Source organism: Macrosteles quadrilineatus, unplaced genomic scaffold, assembly GCF_028750875.1.
Source record: "Macrosteles quadrilineatus isolate MER2022 unplaced genomic scaffold, UCM_ALF_1.0 Scaffold_7__1_contigs__length_78375512, whole genome shotgun sequence".
NCBI classification, from domain to species: Eukaryota; Metazoa; Arthropoda; class Insecta; order Hemiptera; family Cicadellidae; genus Macrosteles; species Macrosteles quadrilineatus.
In genome coordinates this window covers 2,495,798-2,515,717 of record NW_026542600.1, presented here as the reverse complement: position 1 = coordinate 2,515,717, position 19,920 = coordinate 2,495,798, and the positions used below count along the sequence as shown (strand labels likewise).

The 19,920-nt window shown below is 33.8% G+C and overlaps 1 protein-coding gene across 1 annotated transcript in view; it reads right to left on the bottom strand.

Moving 5' to 3' along the window:
- Window positions 1-19,920, bottom strand: part of LOC128997954 (leucine-zipper-like transcriptional regulator 1) — a 55,923-nt gene that overhangs the window by 3,705 nt on the left and 32,298 nt on the right. The window contains exons 9-14 of the mRNA XM_054423815.1: window positions 19,444-19,576; window positions 18,292-18,356; window positions 16,549-16,825; window positions 12,544-12,722; window positions 6,007-6,156; window positions 5,603-5,737 (exon numbers count right to left, since the gene is read on the bottom strand). Of these exons, the coding sequence (XP_054279790.1) occupies window positions 5,603-5,737; window positions 6,007-6,156; window positions 12,544-12,722; window positions 16,549-16,825; window positions 18,292-18,356; window positions 19,444-19,576 (939 nt within the window). The remainder of the gene's footprint in view (window positions 1-5,602; window positions 5,738-6,006; window positions 6,157-12,543; window positions 12,723-16,548; window positions 16,826-18,291; window positions 18,357-19,443; window positions 19,577-19,920) is intronic.

Below are 19,920 nucleotides of genomic sequence, written 5' to 3'. Positions count from 1 at the left end.
GCGTGTTACAACTAGAACTAAGAAAAATGACTTGCGGTGTACATTCTGCATCATGTTGCTCCTAAACGAGTACGTTTAGAGCAAAAATGCAAAGAGTAAAAAAGTCTTAAAAAAAAGAATTGCATCTAGATTCTAAACAGATCCATAACATACGTAAGAAATATCGATTCTTATAAAGAAATATTGATTCTTATCAAGAAATTCTTCAATAAAAAGAAAGCAGTCGTGATGCGTTTAAGGAACTAAAAATCCCCACACTGACTTCACTTTACATCCGTGAGGCAATTCTCCATGCCATCTCCACAAATCAAACAAGAAACAGAGACATTCACCATCACAATTCCAGGAACGCCTCAAGCTTTGCAATACCACCTCACCATCTAGGTCTCTTTGAAAAGAAGCCATCCTACAAAGGGGCCCTGTATTTCAACAACCTACCAGAACAACTTAGAAATAAACCAACTCACCGTTTCAAGAACCAATTAACAACATGGATGTAAGAAAGGCCATTCTACTCAGAAAAGTAATTCCTTGACAACCAGCTTTAACGACATATTAAATCCACAAATTTTAGTTATTATTCTGATGCATGTACTGTTCTCAACGAACATGTAAATAAAGATCATTGTCTATTGTCTATTGATTCCATAGTTTCAAAAATGGCCGCCATTTCCCAAAATGGCAGGAAAATTTGAAAATAGAAAAACTGTGTATGTTATGGTCTTTTTAGAATTTAGATGCAAATCAAAGACTTTTTTATTCCTTGCATTTTCGCTCTAAACGTACTCGTTTAGGAGCTACATGATGCAGAATGTACACAGCAAGTTATTTTTTCTTAGTTGTAACACGCAGTACTCCTAAACGAGTAGCTTTAGAGAAAAAATGCCCAGAACAAAAACGCTTTTAAATAGGGGTGTGCGAATAGTGATTTTCAACCTCGAGCCGAGCCGAGCCGAGCTTTTTAAAATATTTTCGAGCTCGAGCTTTTTCGAGCCGAGCTTTTCCTTATTATTATTAATAATAATAATAATAATAATAATAATAAATCTTTATTGTCGTTTGGTAATATAAACATTACAATAGACAAGGTCAACATGTTTTGTTACATATGTTAAATAAAATATTAAATATTCTACAGAAAATGTTAAAATAAAGTTAAAAGAATCTTAAAAGGATAAAGCATCAGTAATAATAAAAACTTAAACAAGCATCAGTAATAAATAAAAAGACCATAACAAGAACAAAGAATCATCAAGACTGCTTGGCCTCACATTTAAGCGTTAAAAAATCTTCATTCTGCAAAAACTCATCAACTGAATAAAAAGCACGACTTGTAAGCCAATCTGATAATTTTGACCTATACAAATTAATACTTTCCTGATTTCTAAAATGTATTGGAAGTTTATTAAATAGTTTTATTTGCAAATATTTATAACTTTTGATAAATTTTGATAGCCTGGCTTGAGGAATATATAAATCTTTTGATTGTCTGGTGATATACCCATGGATTGAGTTGCAAGGAACAAATTTATTCAGATTATCTTTAACGGAAACTAAATTGTAAAAAATTAAAATATTAGAGAGTGTCATGATTTTATTTTCAGCAAAAAATGTTTTGCAACTAACCCTATCTGGAATTTCAAACATAATTCTGAATTCTGAACATTATCAAAAAAATAAATTATTAAACATTTTTCTTCAAAAAGTGCATAATAATAATAATGTTCAGTCAATTTTTAAATAAACACAATATTATTTTAATATGTCTAAAAACATTGAGAATTGTCAAGACATCAAATAGTAGATAATCACGATAAGAACTGAACTGAACTAAATTAAGATGCAAGAAATAAAAGGATATGATTGAAGGCCTGATGAGATATGCAGTGCAGACTGAGCCAATCAGATTGTCTTTCATAACAGAACAGCGCTAACTTGAATGACAACAAAACAACTAGCAAGTCGATTAAATATGTATGTTGTAACTACTATGAATACTTTATTCCATTTTGTATAAATAAATAAATATAAAAACACGTGATTATTCTTGTTGTTTTCCATGCACAAAATATTTTTGTTTTATGAATCGTATTAATCAAAAAAAGAACATGATTGGTTAGGATCCAAAAAGGTGAAGAGACAAAGTAAAAAGTAAAATTATATATTAAAAAATATATAATTGACATTTAGAGGAAATAGACCAAAACACTAAAATTAATAGAATAACACACAAAGTAAACAAGAAATGAAATAATGAACACGATGATTTAACACTGTCACTAAATTCTGTTATCTAGAAGGGTCGGTGAACTAATCAATAAATAGCCAAAACCAGTTTCCTCCCCCATTTCTCTCTCAGTCTCACCACCACCCCTCCCCCCCTGAGCCGGGAGGCCCAGCACTTTGTCCTTGAAACACCCTAGCCTCTGAAACAATAAACCCTTACACCCGCGTTGCTGTTTTGACAACAGGGTTATGAATGCATTCACTATTTTTCATTTTCCAGGATTAACTATCAATTATTATTATTTGCAAGTTATAAATAGGAAACTACATCACATTATGGTATTCAATGACCCATGTATTATCAAAAATTAATAATCCATTACTTATTTTGATAATAAAAAGCATTCATTACAGCACCACCACTTATTGATATTTAAATAATCATCAAAGTAACTGTTACTTTATACAAAATAAAATAGGTACAAAATTGTGTGGCCAGTCAAACTTTATAAACAAACATTTTATTCTATAAAATACAGATGGTAAATAGGGGTTGGTTTAAAGGAAATAAAATACAAAACAGATAATTAATTATTTTGATAAACATTAGAAAGGTTATGGGATTGATTGAACTAAAATAACCGCAGGGAAACTTATAAGTAGAAAAGTCGTCAACCACAATCTGTTCAATCAGTACATTGTTAGAGAGAGCAGAGAGAGAAAGAGAGATAGCAGATAGGGGCGTTTGATAAGGAATCTGAAAAAGTAAACAAACAAGGAACAACGACACGACACGACGATTGATACTTGTTTACAGCCTTATTGTGTCGCCCACTACATTTGCACACGTGACCACTTTTTGTTTCTTCCTTATCTTTCATCCGTCCCAAAATAGAATTCCTGAAATTGTTTGTTGGTACAATCTCCCCTCCCACACAAGGCGCAGTGCTCAGTGCGCACTGTAGGTTGTCACGGCAACCGTGTGTCGTCATAGCGACGCATAGCGACGAGCCAATCACGCACTCGCACTGCGTTGTATATTACGATACGAATAGCTGTGTTAGAAAGACATCGCGATAGGTGGTAGTTTGTCTCTTTACTATCTCCTCAAAATTACGATCGATAATCATTGCGTCTTGACTGAGCTGAGGTTCGTGCTTATCAAACCTTGAATGCTTGAACAACGTAGAATTGTGATAACATTGTTTCCAATTACGACCCAAATTAAGTGTTTTTTTTTAGTTTTGACTTAGTATTAAAAGCTCGGCTCGAACTTCGAGCTTTTTCAAAATGCCTCGAGCCGAGCCGAATAATGAAAAGCTCGACCAAAAAGCTCGAAGGTTCGAGTACTCGCACACCCCTACTTTTAAATTGCATTTACTTTCCAAAACAATCATAAAATATAGGGTATTCCAAAGAAAAATCAAAGTTGGCGGCCATATTGAAAAAATGGCAGCTAAAATTAATTTTTCATCTTGACCAAATTTTTTTAAAAATAAAAAATCTAAGGCAGTTACAATTTAACATTTTGTTATATCTCTCAAAACTTTCGAATAAAATAGCCGGCACACTTATCAATCACCCTGTATATATATGTGTCCGTTAGCAAGATAACTTGAGCAAAAATGATCCGATTTCAAATGAAATTTGGTACAAACGTGTAAGCCTACATTTATTCGAATGAGTTCCCGAACCAGCATGATCGGACCATGGGAACGGGGTTTTATGGGGGGATTTATGGGGTAAAAATTGGGTTTTCTTGTTTTTGACCCTCAAAAAAAAAGAAATTTCCAAATTTTCTCTAGACCATTTTGAAGAGCTTAAAAAATCAAATAATTTAGTATATTGAAAATTGTTGTAGTTTGCTTGTATATGGATATATTTGGATCAAACTTGGCAAATCTATTTATTTTATACTAAGCTATTAATATTTTACTAGAAAACACACTTTCACTTTATTACCCTCCATGTAGGCAGCAAACTTAGGTACTCATTAAACCTAATGTTATTTGAATAGATTTAATTGAAAATCAAATCAGGCAAATGTAAATTCGCTTAGTCTGCAGGTTTGCTTCGGCGGGGGTATTATACTTTTATTTAGCATTTGAAATTACCTATCAAACGACACTAAGTTTAAAAAGATTGAACGAAAAAGTAGTAAAAATATCATATTTTGTAGTTGCAAAATAAGGCAAAATGAGGTGAAACCTAGTTGCCTTATTCTCCCTTATAGTTGCCTTATTTTACAAAAAAAAAAAAAAAAAAAAAATGCATCACCCTTAAAAATCACTCTTGTGCTGAGTATTATGTTCATAATTTTAATTATTCTACGATTATTAACTTTTTTACAAAACTTCTTTATGATTAGGGGCCATACACATATTACGAAACGCACTTAAAGGGGGGAGGGGGTATGGCATAGCATTATTCTGTTATATGTGGGAAGGAACGCACACATTCCTCTTTAAAAATGCAAAAATAATTAAAATGATATCTAAATCAGTTAGTTGTATAGAAAGATAGGTCCACGTATCTTTTTATTCTTCATTATTAGTAACAATCTTGTTTGTTTGTATTAATTTTGGTTTTACCATAAAAAGATAACCAAACAATAGTATATTACGTTACTAGTCCTGAAAATAAGTGTTTACCGGACGAGTGTGGTCGTTCCCGTGCGAGACGAAGTCGAGTACGGGATTACCATACGAGTCCGGTACACACATTTTGGGCGAGTTACGTACGATAGTTTACGCCATACTACTTAATCCGTACAAATCCTTATATATTTCCACCAACTAAAGGACTAATAATCACTAGTCATAACCTCTGAGAGAGGTTATGACAATGTTTTTGTTTATAACCACTAATTGCCACGAAAATACAGTATAATCAGCTGATTGGTGTCCGGTAAAACTCATTGCAGAACAGTATTACGCAATGAAACCCCATTTGAATAAGCTGGCGGCAAACAGCTGTTTTCTGGACTAAATCCTTGCGTGGAAAGTTTATCAAAATAATGTAGTGTGGCGTAAAAGTCATTACAAGTGTAATGATTTATTTAAATCTATATTCCACTAGCAAAATATAAATGCTTAAGCTGTTATTAAAGTCTACAACGATCGAGTTACGTAACGCAACGGGGGAAGGGATTTTTCAAGCGTTACGGTGCGTTACATGGTGAAGGGGGGGTTTAAAATTACGAAAAAGTGTGTTACCTAATATGTGTATGGCCCCTTATTCCTTAAAAGAAGGCACAACTTAAGAATGGAAAACCCCATATGTTATGAAAAGTTTCAAGTAAATAATTAAGTTGAACTAAGATTTTTATATTTACTTTTCACAAAATAAAGCTAAATTAAAAAACCTTAATTCTCACCTTAGGAAAATGATGGACGATCAAATTCAAGGAATATTTCTTCATGTCTGTAGCTTGCATTCTATCAGCAGCTTCCAAGATTTGGATTACGTTTTCAAAAGTAACATTCATTTCTAGGTTTTGCTTGCAGAATGCCTAAAAATCAATAATAAATAAACGATAGAAAAGTGTTAGGTTGGTAGCGGAAATTGTTCAAATGTTTGAACTTAATGCCTAACTGATCAAAGTATAAAACTCCTCACAAGTTGTACAAGCCAACTACGGAACTTGCCAGCCTTTGGAGTTCTATGGTTTATTCGGGTTGATTATGAAGTGCTGACAGAGATATACATTGGTCAAAACTGCAGTCTTTAGAGCTACAGCAAAAGAATGTTGACTATTGGAGAACTATGAAATATAAATACCTGTAGCCTATTGTTGGTAAATCCATAAAAGTAAGGAGCACTGAAGAGGTACAAAGAATCTTCTGGAGGCATGTTCACATCTGCATAGTAAATGTATCGAAGTAAAGAGTCGAATGATTGCCGTGAAGGAACCATCTCACCAATTTGTATCTAAAAAAAAATATAGCATAATTCTTGTATGTGATAGGATACGTACCTTTGTCCATCTTTGGTCTTAAAACAGTAATTTTGGGATTACTAGTTTCGGATTCCAGATCCAAAATATCAAGTAGTAGTCCATGAAATCCAACAGACTTCTTCTTTAATATATAACTACAAGTTGATACATAAAGTTTACATTTAAACATTAAGATTACACATGAACATTAACATTACAACATGAACATTACAAACCTAAAGACATTTCATTGTGTAACAACTGTGATAAATTTATACAACCTTTAAACACTCTTAAGTTGACTAACCGATTTGAGGTCCTCTCTTTACCTGACGAGATTGCCAAAGATAAGCCCGAACAAGAGAACTCGACTGACATTACGGATGTTAAAGCAACAACAAAAAATATATCCAAGAGGAAAACAAATAGGTCTAAGCAAAAAAATAACCATAATGTCAATAAACATCATATTTTAATCCTGGCTGATAGTCATGGGAGGAGTTTGAGCTCAGAATTGTCAGAGGTTTGGCCAACTAGAACTAAACACATTAGTAGCATTTTTAAACCGAATGCCACTCTTGACATGGTGACAAAGAACATTGAAACACTAACGAAGACATTTAATAAAAAAGACTTTGTTATTGTCATAGGAGGATCCAATGACAATATAAAAAATGGAGGAAACAACGTGATTGAGACTCTGAGGAGGGTTATTGATGTAACTGCTCATACTAATGTTCTTGTTGCTGACTTGCCAGTTAAGTACCACACACCCGAAGAAAATAACAAAGTGAGTTATATTAACTTGGAAATTGAGAAGTTGGTCGATAAAGCCATCCATGCATATTTGTTACCTCTTGGCGATCTCGCCCGCAATCTATTTACAACATACGGCCTCCACTTTAATAGGCAGGGCAAGAAGAAAATTGCATGCATGGTTAGGAACATAATACTTCCACGATCCCAAGAAACTGATGGTGATACCGCCCGATTATTCCATGAAAACAGCGTTGTTTTAAAAGAGGAGGACGTGAAACATATCTTTGATCAATACAAGAATGATTCCACAGTAGCCTTTGCCCACACGATTTCAGGTGATTTCAGCAGCAATGGCCATATGAGTGGCGGTGTAGCTGTTAAGTTCAGGAAAACTTTCGGAAGACCTTCACAAAATGATTTAGTGAACAGCAATTTGACGTGCCAAGTTTCAAAGGAAGGAGCTACTGTGTTTGCTTTAGTAACGAAGCCTGTCTATTATGGTAAGCCCAAGTATGAGGATTACACACAAGCTTTTTTACAACTGACGGATCACTTTAAATTAAGGAAGCTAAAGACGTTGATCTGTTCTCCGATGGGCTGTGTCCGGGATAAAATAGAACTACATCAATTTGTCTCCTGTCTTGTGAATTTCCATAACCAAACTGAAGCGAAGATAATAATTGTTAATTATGACCAGAAGTCTACCAGAGTATTAAGAAACGGATTGTCTCACGAGGCTTTTGTCAAAAGATTACTTCAAGAAATCAACAAGCGTACAACACCTACCAACTCCAAATCATCTTTTGACTCAGTTATACACACTATTGGAAATACAACACTGTCCTTTTCAAGTCCATAATCTCAGCTCAAAGACGGCTCTGCAGACACTCCTGATTTGGCAAACATGTCAACCTTTCCACCCCTCAACTCATCTCAACATAATTATCATCATGAGTCCAACAGTCAAAGTGAAGTGAGTGTAAGTGCAGAGCAGAGTAAATGTGCTTCGGAGTGTTTGGATAAACTGCCAAAGACTCTCATTTCTGGCAGCAGTGATGGTCATTTTTTATAGATAACCAGATTGGACCAGCAAGAGTTACCAATCCCTCCTCTTTACCTATTAAATACACTAATGTTAAAAGTTCACATAAAATTAAAATTCTACACCAAAACATTCAGCACTTCTCTTCTCGAACTTTATCATTGGAAATTGTTTTAGAAGAAATCAAACCTGAACTTGTTGTCATAAGTGAACACAAATTAAATAAAAATGAAATCCAACATGCATCTATTGTAAATTACAGAACTATAAACTATTATTGTAGAAAATCATATTTTGGAGGAGGGGTCATGATTCTTGCTCGGAATAGTCTGGCCATAAAAAGTAAAAAGATAATGATACCTGCAGTTGAGGATATATTGGCAGATAAATACTTTGAATGCTGTTTAGTTGAAGTAAATATGTATAGATTTTCTTTTTTATTAGTCGGAGTATATAGAACACCAGGAATTCAATTTGAGACTGTTTTTCTGGAAAAATTAAATTGTGTACTTGATATTATTTTCAAAAAATACTCAAGAGTAGTAGTGGCTGGTGATATTAATATTAATGTTTTAAAAAATTCTCCTGGCTATAAAATATTCTGTAACACTTTAAAAGAATTTAATATGCAATACTTGGTAGATTTTCCTACTAGAGTAACTCTGGATGGTGAAAGTAGTATAGATAATATATTTACATCAATTCCAAGAAATAAATGATCAACATCGGGTATAATAACAGAACTATCCGATCACGATGCTCAATTATTAGAAATCCTAGATTGCACAGTAAAAAATAAAACTAAACCTTTAACACAAGAAAAACGGAAATTTACTCATCAAAATATCACCAACTTCAATAACTATCTGGCACAAGAAACTTGGTCTGAACTATATTTTGCACCAGTTGAAGATAAATACAATGTATTCTTAAAAATTTTTACTTATTATTTTGACTTGTGTTTTCCAAAAATAAAGTCAAGAGTTTACTCAAAGGCTAAAAGCTGGATCACTCCACAATTAAAAAGGAAAAAGGAAAATATTATTGACCTTAGCCAACATATAAGGATAACCAAAGACAGGGAACTAAACCAGACATTAAAACAACTCAAGAAAAATTATACAACAGATATGATAGCAACCAAAAAGAGGTTTATTGAAAGTAGCCTAGAAAATGCTGACAATGTTATCAAAGCCACGTGGAAAATAATAAATAATGAGATTAAAGAAAATTCTTTTCACAACGATGAAATTAAATTAGTTGTAGACAAAATATCATATACAAATCCTAAAGATGTTAGTGAAGTTTTTAACGAGTATTTTGTAAGTGTTGTTGACAAATATATTAACCCTAAACTAAATAATCATAGACAGTTTGTCCAAATGCCAATTCCAAATAATGTATCAAAATTCCATATTAAACCTTTAGATGAACCAGAACTCGAGCAAATATTATCTTCTTTTGATAACAAGTTCACTTCAGGCTACGATGAGATTCCAATGCCCATTATAAAAAGTTCTAAAAACGCATTACTAAAACCCTTGGTACATATTATCAACTCTTCTTTCATTTCTGGAATTTTTCCAAATAAACTAAAAATTTCTAGAATCAAAACATTACACAAAAATGGAAAAAAAAAACAGTACCATCTAATTACAGGCCTTTATCAATATTGCCCACCATATCTAAGCTCTACGAGCGTGCAATGTACTCCCGATTGGTAAGTTTTTTGGAAAATAATCAATTATTTGACGAAGAACAACATGGTTTTAGGTCTGGAAAATCTGTAACAACTGCTGGTATTGATCTAGTTGAGGCTATTATTGATGCCATTGATAGAGGTGACAACTCTGTTGGAATTTTCATGGACCTTAGTAAAGCTTTTGATAGCGTTTCACATCAGACACTTATTTCAATATTACAACATTTTGGTATTACTGGTAATTCACTAAATTGGTTTAAATCATATTTAGAAAACAGGCAGCAATATGTTGAACTGAATACGATTACAGAATTCAATCAATTACTTAAAGTCAAATCATCTCTAAAACAAGTCAAATATGGAGTCCCTCAGGGGTCTATTCTTGGTCCAATTTTATTCCTCTGTTATATAAAAGGCCTGCCTTCAGCTCTAACAAACTTAAATAGTAAATTATGCCTCTATGCTGATGATGCAAATTTAATAGTTTCTGGTAGATCAAAAAATGACATTGAATATATAGGCAATAGTAGCCTTGAATCTATATATGAATATTTATCTTGCAAAAACTTATTGCTTAACTCAGAGAAAACCAATTACATAAATTTTTCAACTGCCCAAAAAAAACCTTTAAAACCTAATTTAAAAATTGATAACAATTACTTAACTCAAGTGACTCAAACTAAATTTTTAGGACTAATAATTGATCAACATTTATCTTGGTTGTACCACATTGATAAACTAAAAAGTAAAATTTGTTCAGGTCTATTTATGCTGCACAACTTGTCTAAACTCTGCTCGTTGAATGTTTTACTGAAGGTTTACTATGCTCACATAAACTCACATATTGCATTCGGCATTGAATTATATGGTGCAACAACCATTCAAAATTTAGATGGTATATTAATTTTACAAAAGAGAGCCATACATATCATGTTAAACTTAGGAGAAAACCAATCGGCAAAACAGTATTTTGCTAAATTAAATATCTTTACAGTGTATGGATTATATATTTATAAAACTATAATTAATCTAAAAAGTGAAATGAATACACATACACTTCCAAAATTGGGAATGTCACATAATTATAATACTCGGCATCGGAACTACCCAGCCATCCAGAGGCATAATTTAGAGTTTTATAATAAAAAACCCACTGCTGCAGGTACTAGGTTTTTTTATGCTCTGCCTAAAGATTTAATGGAAATTAATAATATTAAGACATTTAAAAAGAAATTGAAAATATTTATATTAAGCAAATGTTACTACTCATTTAGTGAGCATTTTGATAATATTTTATAGAATTAATTGTATTTATTGACGCCATTCTGCATTTATATTTGTAAAATGTAAATCTTGAATAAAGTGTTTCTGAATCTGAATCTGAATCTGAATCTGAAGATGTGTACCTAGGTTTTCACAAACAGTAGGTTGGCCACATTTAAGCACAAAACAAATGGCGCTTAGTAATCCCAATCCCCAAACTACTGTTTTAAGACTGAAGACGAACAAAGATATGTTACCTATACAGGATGGTAGAAAAGTCACAAAGCGGTTAAATATTTAAAAAATAATAAAGATAGAGCTAACAAACTTAGATCAAAGTTACTAGTCATAAAAACTATTTTAAAACAATATTCAGGGATGTGTTACCTTCTCGGGGGGAAGATCCACTAGGAATTCATAGGTATACCAATTTATACAGTTTTTAATAAAATGGTCAAAAGTATATTAAAACTTTCCGGGATATTTTACCACCCTGTACATATTTGTACAATCAGCCTTGGTGGTAAGCATGTTTAAAATAATTCTTAGCTCAAGATGCTTATTTTATTTTCCAATAGGAATTTTCAGATGTTTTATGAATGCATAGCTTATCAATAACATTAACAATATTCTGATTTAAAACAGAGACATCATTATTTATTTGAACATTTTTAAATTGTTACAGTAAGGGGGTTTTTAATTCACATCCTAGGCTTTACCTCAAAACCGTTTCAAACTCAAAATACAGAGTGTCCACAAAGGAATACCGGGATTTTAAACGGCCGTTGCCTAGGGATATTTAAAGATAATTAAACAATTTGAACCTCAAATTGAAGGGGAAAGAATAAAGTTTTTCCCTTCAGTTTTTTCAGGCTTCCTTGCACTGATTATAGCACGCAAAGTAGTTAATTGATGCATTTACTTACTTTTGCCACACTCACTTTACTTTGCCACACTCCAATATTCCAACCAAACAATACAAAACAGTGTGCTTTAATAGGTACTTAATAAGGAGTGTACGCTTGAGAATAAGTTGGCAACACTTAAACACTTAAAGTTACTACGACTACGATCATCTGGTGCAGCGTTTCAACCACAGCCTTTAAGTATTGATACTACGACTTAACCTGTTGTTTTGTGTTAACATTCTATTTTCATTCAACGCTTGGATTTAACCTAACCTAACACGTGTTGTTTCGTGTTTGAAAGACTAATTATTTCTATGATTTATAGTAACTGTAGGAAAAATATAATGTGTAACGTGAGTGCAAAGTGCCTTTGCAGCACTCAAGAAACTTTCCACACTCGCCTGCGGTTCGTGCGTAAACATTTCTCACATCGCACTAGTTACACAAATAACCATTCCCATACTTTCCAAAAATTTTGAAAGAATTAATAGAATTCAGAATTTCATCATCCTGGACACCATATGTCGTTTACATGTTTAATCCAAATCTAGAAGTACAAACAACAAGAAAAATTATTGTGGTCCTGGACTAGACTAATGGAAATAGCTACTTACCTGTTAAGACTCTTTAAACTGGAAATTTCATAAAACTATTAAATGGTACACGTGATTTTTCAAATAAAAAATGTTCATAATGGTTCACTTACATGTACAACATTGTCCACAGGCATAAACGATCTGAACATAGCTTCAAAATAGCTGCAGCGTGCTGCCAGGATAGACTTGTGGGAATGGATGGCTTCTCCATCCAACATCAGGGTAATGTCACAAAACTCCTTGCCAGAATACTTGAGAAAGCATTCCATATCCTGCTCAAGCGTTGTACCTAGAAAATACACCAGAAATTGTTTAACAAGTGTACAAATTATAATGGATCCCCTCTCGGACTGGACCCTTTTCTGAACAAAAAATTAGAAATTAAATGCAAAAATCAAAAGGATACAATCCAAAGCACAAATTATGCACAAAAATAGTAAACTATACAAAATAATAAAGGATTAATGATGCTTTCCAACAAAATATCGATAAGAACACCCAAATAATATATTCAGAGCAGGCCTTGCATTTAGTGGCTTAGCCTGGTTTGGAGCGCCTTGGAGCAGGGATGGCCCAACCTGCCCCCCAGTACCTCTCTCAGGCAGTGGGGGGGGGGGGTCCGTTTTGAAAATTAATAACTGTAAACTAGCGTTTTTATGCAATCTAGACATAATAATACCTATTTGATTAAGGTGTTCGAAAATAAAAACATGAATTTAAATGAAGTTCATTGGAGGGAACTTATCCTTACTTAGAAATTTCCTCAAAACAGGATAGCTTTACCAAGAGCACGTTAACAGCGGGAACTGAGCAAAGGACGCAAATTTACAACAAAAATTAATGCCCGTTTGGGCATTATCTAAGGCATAATTGAACAGTACAAACATAATTCCTTTCCTACTTTAACAGGATATTGTGTAATAACTAAATCAGGGTTTGGTGGGCCTCTGTTCAAAACTTATCACCTCACCACCAGCATACTTTGTAGAAATATTTTTAACCACATTCATAGTTCATTATTAGCACTAAACATCAATTCTAAAGAAACAGTGGTGTATTAATAAATTAACAACTCAAATACCACGATAAACATAATCTCACGAATCACTACAGTATTCACTTATTTGACTGATCAGTGATTTCATGCTTGCCGCCCTGGAGCGAATGCTCCATTTGCTCCACTGTCGCTACGTCACTGCTCGCATTAACCGATAATCAAACTATCCACCTTCGCTCATAAAATATTACAGTTCGTTTTAACCGAGAGCGGTTCAGTTTAACCACCGCTTTCTAGGAATTTTGGCATTTCTGCTCCCACGCTCAGCGACGGGAACACGCAAAACTCTGCAGGATGTTACTGTATAAATAAATGTCCTGTCTTATAACAAAATGGTTGCTTGTATCTTTAATTTTAAGTCTTGTACTGTATTACGATAGATTTGGAAAGCATAAATTAATATTTCTAAAGGTATTAAAAATATTAAAATATGGATTTTTGTTGACTCCTGCCTACGATTATAATTTGTTCCACTGAAAGTATTTGACTTTTACCGTATTTTGGGTTTATTTGTGACTTTTTTATCATGAATACTTAAAAAAAGGAGATAAGTGTAATTAATTTTTAAATAATGAATTCACAACTTAAGAATAATAATAACAGAATTACAAATGAATAGCATTTAATTTTTTATAGTTTTTTAAGGGATTGCCCGTTTTAATAGACCTTACAAGTTATCCAACCTAAAAACAGGCCTGGTCCTCTCATGGTCAGTTGAGCTGTCTACTCTACTGTATGTACAAAGGAAAGTGTGAAACAATATTTGACAGCCGAAATCGAAACCATACTAGATGTTATGATTAATAGTTTTAGTTTACAATTGGCATTTGTTTATGTTTATGGTCCATCATTTGGTTACATGTCGGTTTGATCAGGCTGGTATGTCAGTAACTGTGTAGTCAACATGAGGTTAGAAGGAAGACAAGATTATTTTAACATAATTTATCATCTTGCTTAATGGTTACAATAAAATAATAAATAATAGCCAGGTTCCATCCGCAATTACTTCCTTTGTGACACAAAATACTTTTGTCTGGTAAAGTGTTAAGCCAGGAAAAAAGAATACAGTACACTGTTGATCATCCGAGCTCCGGTTATCTGAGTTAGTTATCATAGTATGTTTCTGGTTAAGGAAAAAAATGTTTAAAGAATTAAAGAAATGTTTTGGATCCTAATTATCCCCGGACGAGAGTCCCTAAGACTGCAATTTCATGTACATGGCTTATGGACACTCCGTACTTCACATCGAACATTGAATCAGGAATAGATAGGATCTTTTGTTGTTAACACGTTCACTGCATTGTATATTTTCTTGCATTATTCCAATAGTGCATTACGAGATCTATAGGTCTCGTCCGCTATGATTACCCAGGTGCGATACGAGACCCCGATATTACGTTGCACAGTAATCTTTTGGGCATCACAACCTCACAAAGAAAGGCGAGAGAGAGTGCTGAGTGTTTGTTTATGTGAACCAGTACAATGTTGACAATCTTCAGCCAGCCCAGGAAGTGAATATGACGTCATTGTACGAGACCCTGAGATCTCGTACCGCACAGCTGTAATAGTTCATTTTTTATTTGTATTTATTAATTTTCCTACAATAACAAATTAAGAACAATATGTGTTAACTGTTTATTTACGAATTCCTATTAATCGTAACCGCAGTAAAATATATATTTTATCTTTCTATTATCACTTTTTATAATAATAGTTTCCTTAAGGCTGATTTCAGGCTAAATAAAATACAAATGAAATATTTTTACAAATTACTGTATTTATTTTGTTATAATTTTGGGGTTGGGCAATGACCTCGAAATGAGTGCGGACCACAGTGCGTGGAGGGGGTGGTTGCAAACTTGAAGCTATATTTAGACTTGCACCACTTCTCTAAGGCCCCTCTTATTCACGGCGGCTGCCCGCCGCGGTTTTATAAATGCATTGCTGTCATTGCTGTAAATGGGTGCTTTTATTCAAATAGGAGCGGTCTCAGAAGTTGCGGGTACCCGCGGCGGTTTGTAAATTCACCTGCTTGCACTTAGAAACCGCCGGCGGGTAGCAGTTCGTATATTCATTGTGTCGTATGGGATCGTTTATTCAACGCGGGTGCCCGCCGTCGCTCTCGCATTGCTGCCAACACAATTCACCAGTGTCACTCACTACACGTGGTCTAGTCATTCGGCAGTACTGGTCGTTTAGGTTGGCAGCACTGTTACACTATCCACGTGACAGCGGTCGATCGCAGGTGACACATTGGTGCAGCGGGCACCCGCGGTGAATAAAAGGGGCCTAAAGGGCTGGGAAAGGGAATTCCAATCGTAAAAGAATACAAAGTTGTTTATCGAAAATTCCTTGTCCGGTTTGACAATTATTTTGCATTGATTTTTGTATGATTTATTAGGGACCAGGAGAATATTTGAATTAATGTCATGATTTGTTTTTTTACATCAAAATACAACATTGCACAATCGTGATATTTTAGGTAATTTACCAATGACCATTATTACGCATCCGTTAGTGCTGTTTCAGAAGAGAAACACATCAATAATAAAAAATAATTTATGTTCCCGTAGTCGAAAACAATTATTATGTAAACCTAAAAAACATTAGATAACTCATAAAGATAACAACATAAAAACGCCATTATTCTTTCTCTTTGTTCTTGAATTATTTCTTGGGTTTCCTTCTTTCATCCAAGCATTCAACAAAAGTTGCCATGGTTACTATACTATAATCACCCCATTAGCCTCATGTGGTGCTAGGAACAACTATTTTTGGCTCTCGTATCGTAATAAAGTAAAAATTTATTACTTCAGTGTGTTACGAGATCTATTTATCTTGTTCATTTCATGTTTACTAGTTGATACATAAAGAGAAAAAGCATTATATATGTACAAGTTTAATTTCTTTACGATAACTGTACGCTGAAATATCAATGTCGCAACTTTAGGAAAGAAGCCAAATTATGGGTCCTGCACTACGGGCTTGGTACGATACGAGACCTCGGGATCTTGTAGCGCAGTGAACGCGTGAAAAAGCCTATAAAGGAAACAATTACCTGTATTATCAAACTGTGGTTCAAGTAGAGTTCTTATATGAGGCATTCTCTGTCTTCTGATTACTTCTACCATCAGAGACTTTTCCAGCGTCTCAAAGTCCTTGCTCATAATGATATGGTTGTAGTTTGACTCTTTAACTATGAACTTGAGACAAAATTCCTTGATGTAGAAGAGCTTGAGTGTGGTCGCATTGTGAAGCGCCTCCAAGACATTTCGATGAGTGATGGACGTTTCAAGATACTGAACACAAAGTTGTTCCAGCCTCTTCATATGAAACTGAAAATGACAATTGATTTGGGGTCAAATTTTAAATGACAATTCAAAAATAAAATTATATTCAAAGACAACTTTAGGAAAATATTTTGTTTTTGAATTAATGGACAAAGTTAAGTAGTTCTTACATAATGCTATGTAAAAACAATCCAAAAAGGATGTATTTTTACCTCAGCGCATAAGTATTCATATAAAAATATATTTGCCAGTAGGTAACCTTTTAAATTTATCTAAGCTTTTAATTCGTTTGACTAATTAACACGTTCAGTGCGGCAGGCATTCCAACAGGCGCTCGCCAATGGCGGCGGCGCGGCACCGTAACAGCGAACGCAATTGGCATTCAAATATTTCAATCTGACGAATAACAAAAGAGCAGCGGTGATTGTACTACGTTACCCCGAGATTGGACATTGATCCCTAAAACACCCAAAGGTGCACTGCCTAGATCAGTAGTCAGTGGCCTTGTAATATGGCTTGAAGAGAGAAAATCCCCGAAACCGGGACAAAAGCATTGTCAGACGGGATTTTACGGGAAATTTTAGTACCAACCTACACGAAAATAAAGCTCACATTCTAAGCTACAGACTAGCAACGATTTTAACGTTCCCCGGCAATGGCTGAGCTCCTACTAAACTAATGTAGTGGGGGTTGCGCAACTACATCAATTGATGTAGGCCGATAGGAGCGCTCGTGGCACGACTACATCAATTGATGTAGTCAGCACTGAACGTGTTAATTGCACGATCAGTTGAAGGAATTTTAGTAAATGAACTGCTCAAACTTAAAATTTAGATCTTCATATTTTCATGAAACCTCATACTTGTTCTATTTTACATTAAAAGTGAGGATATTTGTTAAATATTGTATGGAAATCAACTAATCACCTCAAAACCATGACAGACCACCTAGTTGACATATTCCTGGAAATAAACAAAATGAAATAAACTCACCCCCATCTATCATTTTACAATCTGGTCTTAAAATTAATTGTGTTGTTAATACACTATGATGGATTTTTTTATCTTTGTTTAAGCACATATTTTTAAAAGCATTGTCAGCATATGATGTATCTAGTACAGCAGCAAAAACGATTAGTGGCTTAAATCAATCCTCCTCTCTATGTATGCTGAAGTAAAGAAATCCCATCATGAATAAACACAGATGAGAAAGATAACAAGTCTAGATAAGCTTATAATTGTGGTTAACCACCACTTAATTGAATTGTGAAATACCAATGTCCAAGTAGCGATGGTATCGAGAATCAGTATCGTCATATCCCTAGTTAAGGAAAACACATTTCATTTCCAGGGTGACTTTACCAATGAAATTTGAAACTAAATAACAATTTTACATGAAACTACTCAAAAGAAAAGTATTGAATATCCTTCTTTATTGAGGCGATCTTAGGACCTCATGGTCCTTTACAGTAAGATTAAGATTAAGAAAAGAGGTTTAGATGTAAAATTTACCTGAACTGCTAACCTATAGACGTCCATCATTAAGAGGACAATCTTGTGAGAATTTGGATCTTCAACTGAAACAAAAAAACACACTGTAAATTAAAATACTAGTTGCCAATAAAGAACACGTAAGTGTGATGTTTAGGCTTCAAAGAAATGTGTCAAACTGTGTGAAGATATTTCCATAGACATTAGACAATATATCTACATTAACAGATTTACCGGAATGGGAAAGAGTCCAAACAGGCACATGAAACATAAAGCTGCACACTTACTGTTTGAACTATACCTCTACGCTGGTGTTTCTTGTGACAGATAGGACTCTTGCTATCCTCACAACAATCCTCGGTCCTTGTGCATATGTTACATCCATTTCTAAATTAATTAGTTTGCATTAGACAATTGACAATAAACAACTTCTTGATAAAAAAAGTTGTATGATAAAAAAAGTTGTGGAAATAATTCATTCGCCTATTGGGTACGATGATGATTGGAGTGTCCAATCGGAATCAATCATCTTTTACCACCTTTTATATGTATTTACCGTCTGGTGAGTTAACAGTATAAGTGTCATATGTTTCAATAAATATATGTTATAAATATATGTTATACAAAAATATAAAATATGTTTCAAGAGCTATTAGACATATTTTTATTTTCTTTCTGTAAATAGGCAATAGACTAACACATTTATTTATTTTTTTTTTCAATAAATAGTAAATACATTAGCGTCAAAATATATGAAATATAAAGTTTTCCTGCTTTATAATAATTATTTGGTTTGGTTACTTTGCCATTATCTTAAAAGATGAATAATTCCTTGATTGAGAACACTGTTTGATTAACGAGCCTTAAGCTGAATTTCGATTAGAGCATTGATTTGTCAACTGCATTAAGCAACCTAATCAATAATCATAATTAACTGTTATCAATGATTTGGCAGTCCATCCAACAGAGATCAAGACGAGATCACAATGATCATGGAGTGTGCTAATGAGAATCCTTATGCCGGATTTCAGCGACACAGGCACACTCTATCACTATATGTAATACAATCTCATCAAATGTTCAGACTATAGTAACAGCTCTTTTTATGCCTAGTCTGTTTTAATATCCAAACCAAGCAATATTTTGCAATCCAAAACACTCAGAAAAGCATACTTTTTTTGGTCGGGTCGATTCGGTCAGTGTAGATGTAGTTGAGAACCATGTCAAACGCTTCAGGCACAGCATCTATTAATTTTACTTCCAGAAGAGGAATGTCTTTGAATGGGACTTGCGTGGTACCGAATAACTGAAACACCAAAAATAGATAGGTGAAATATTATGAAAATAATTATTAAAACCTTTCCAGCATGTTAAAGCAAGTTAAATCATGCAATGCTGTATATAAGAATTTATATTTTTCAAACAACATTTATTCAAGCTGATATAGTGTGTTTATGTTGTACCATTTCAAAAAGATAGCAGATTGTTTTGGTAACGCCACAAGTAAGAGTATGTAAATATGGGGTGGGGTGCCACAGGGATCTATTTTAGGGCCAGTATTGTTTCAGTTGTACATTAATGATTTGCCAATCAACATTAATACTCCACTTTACCTTTTTGCAGACGACACTACAGCAATAATTATGGGTC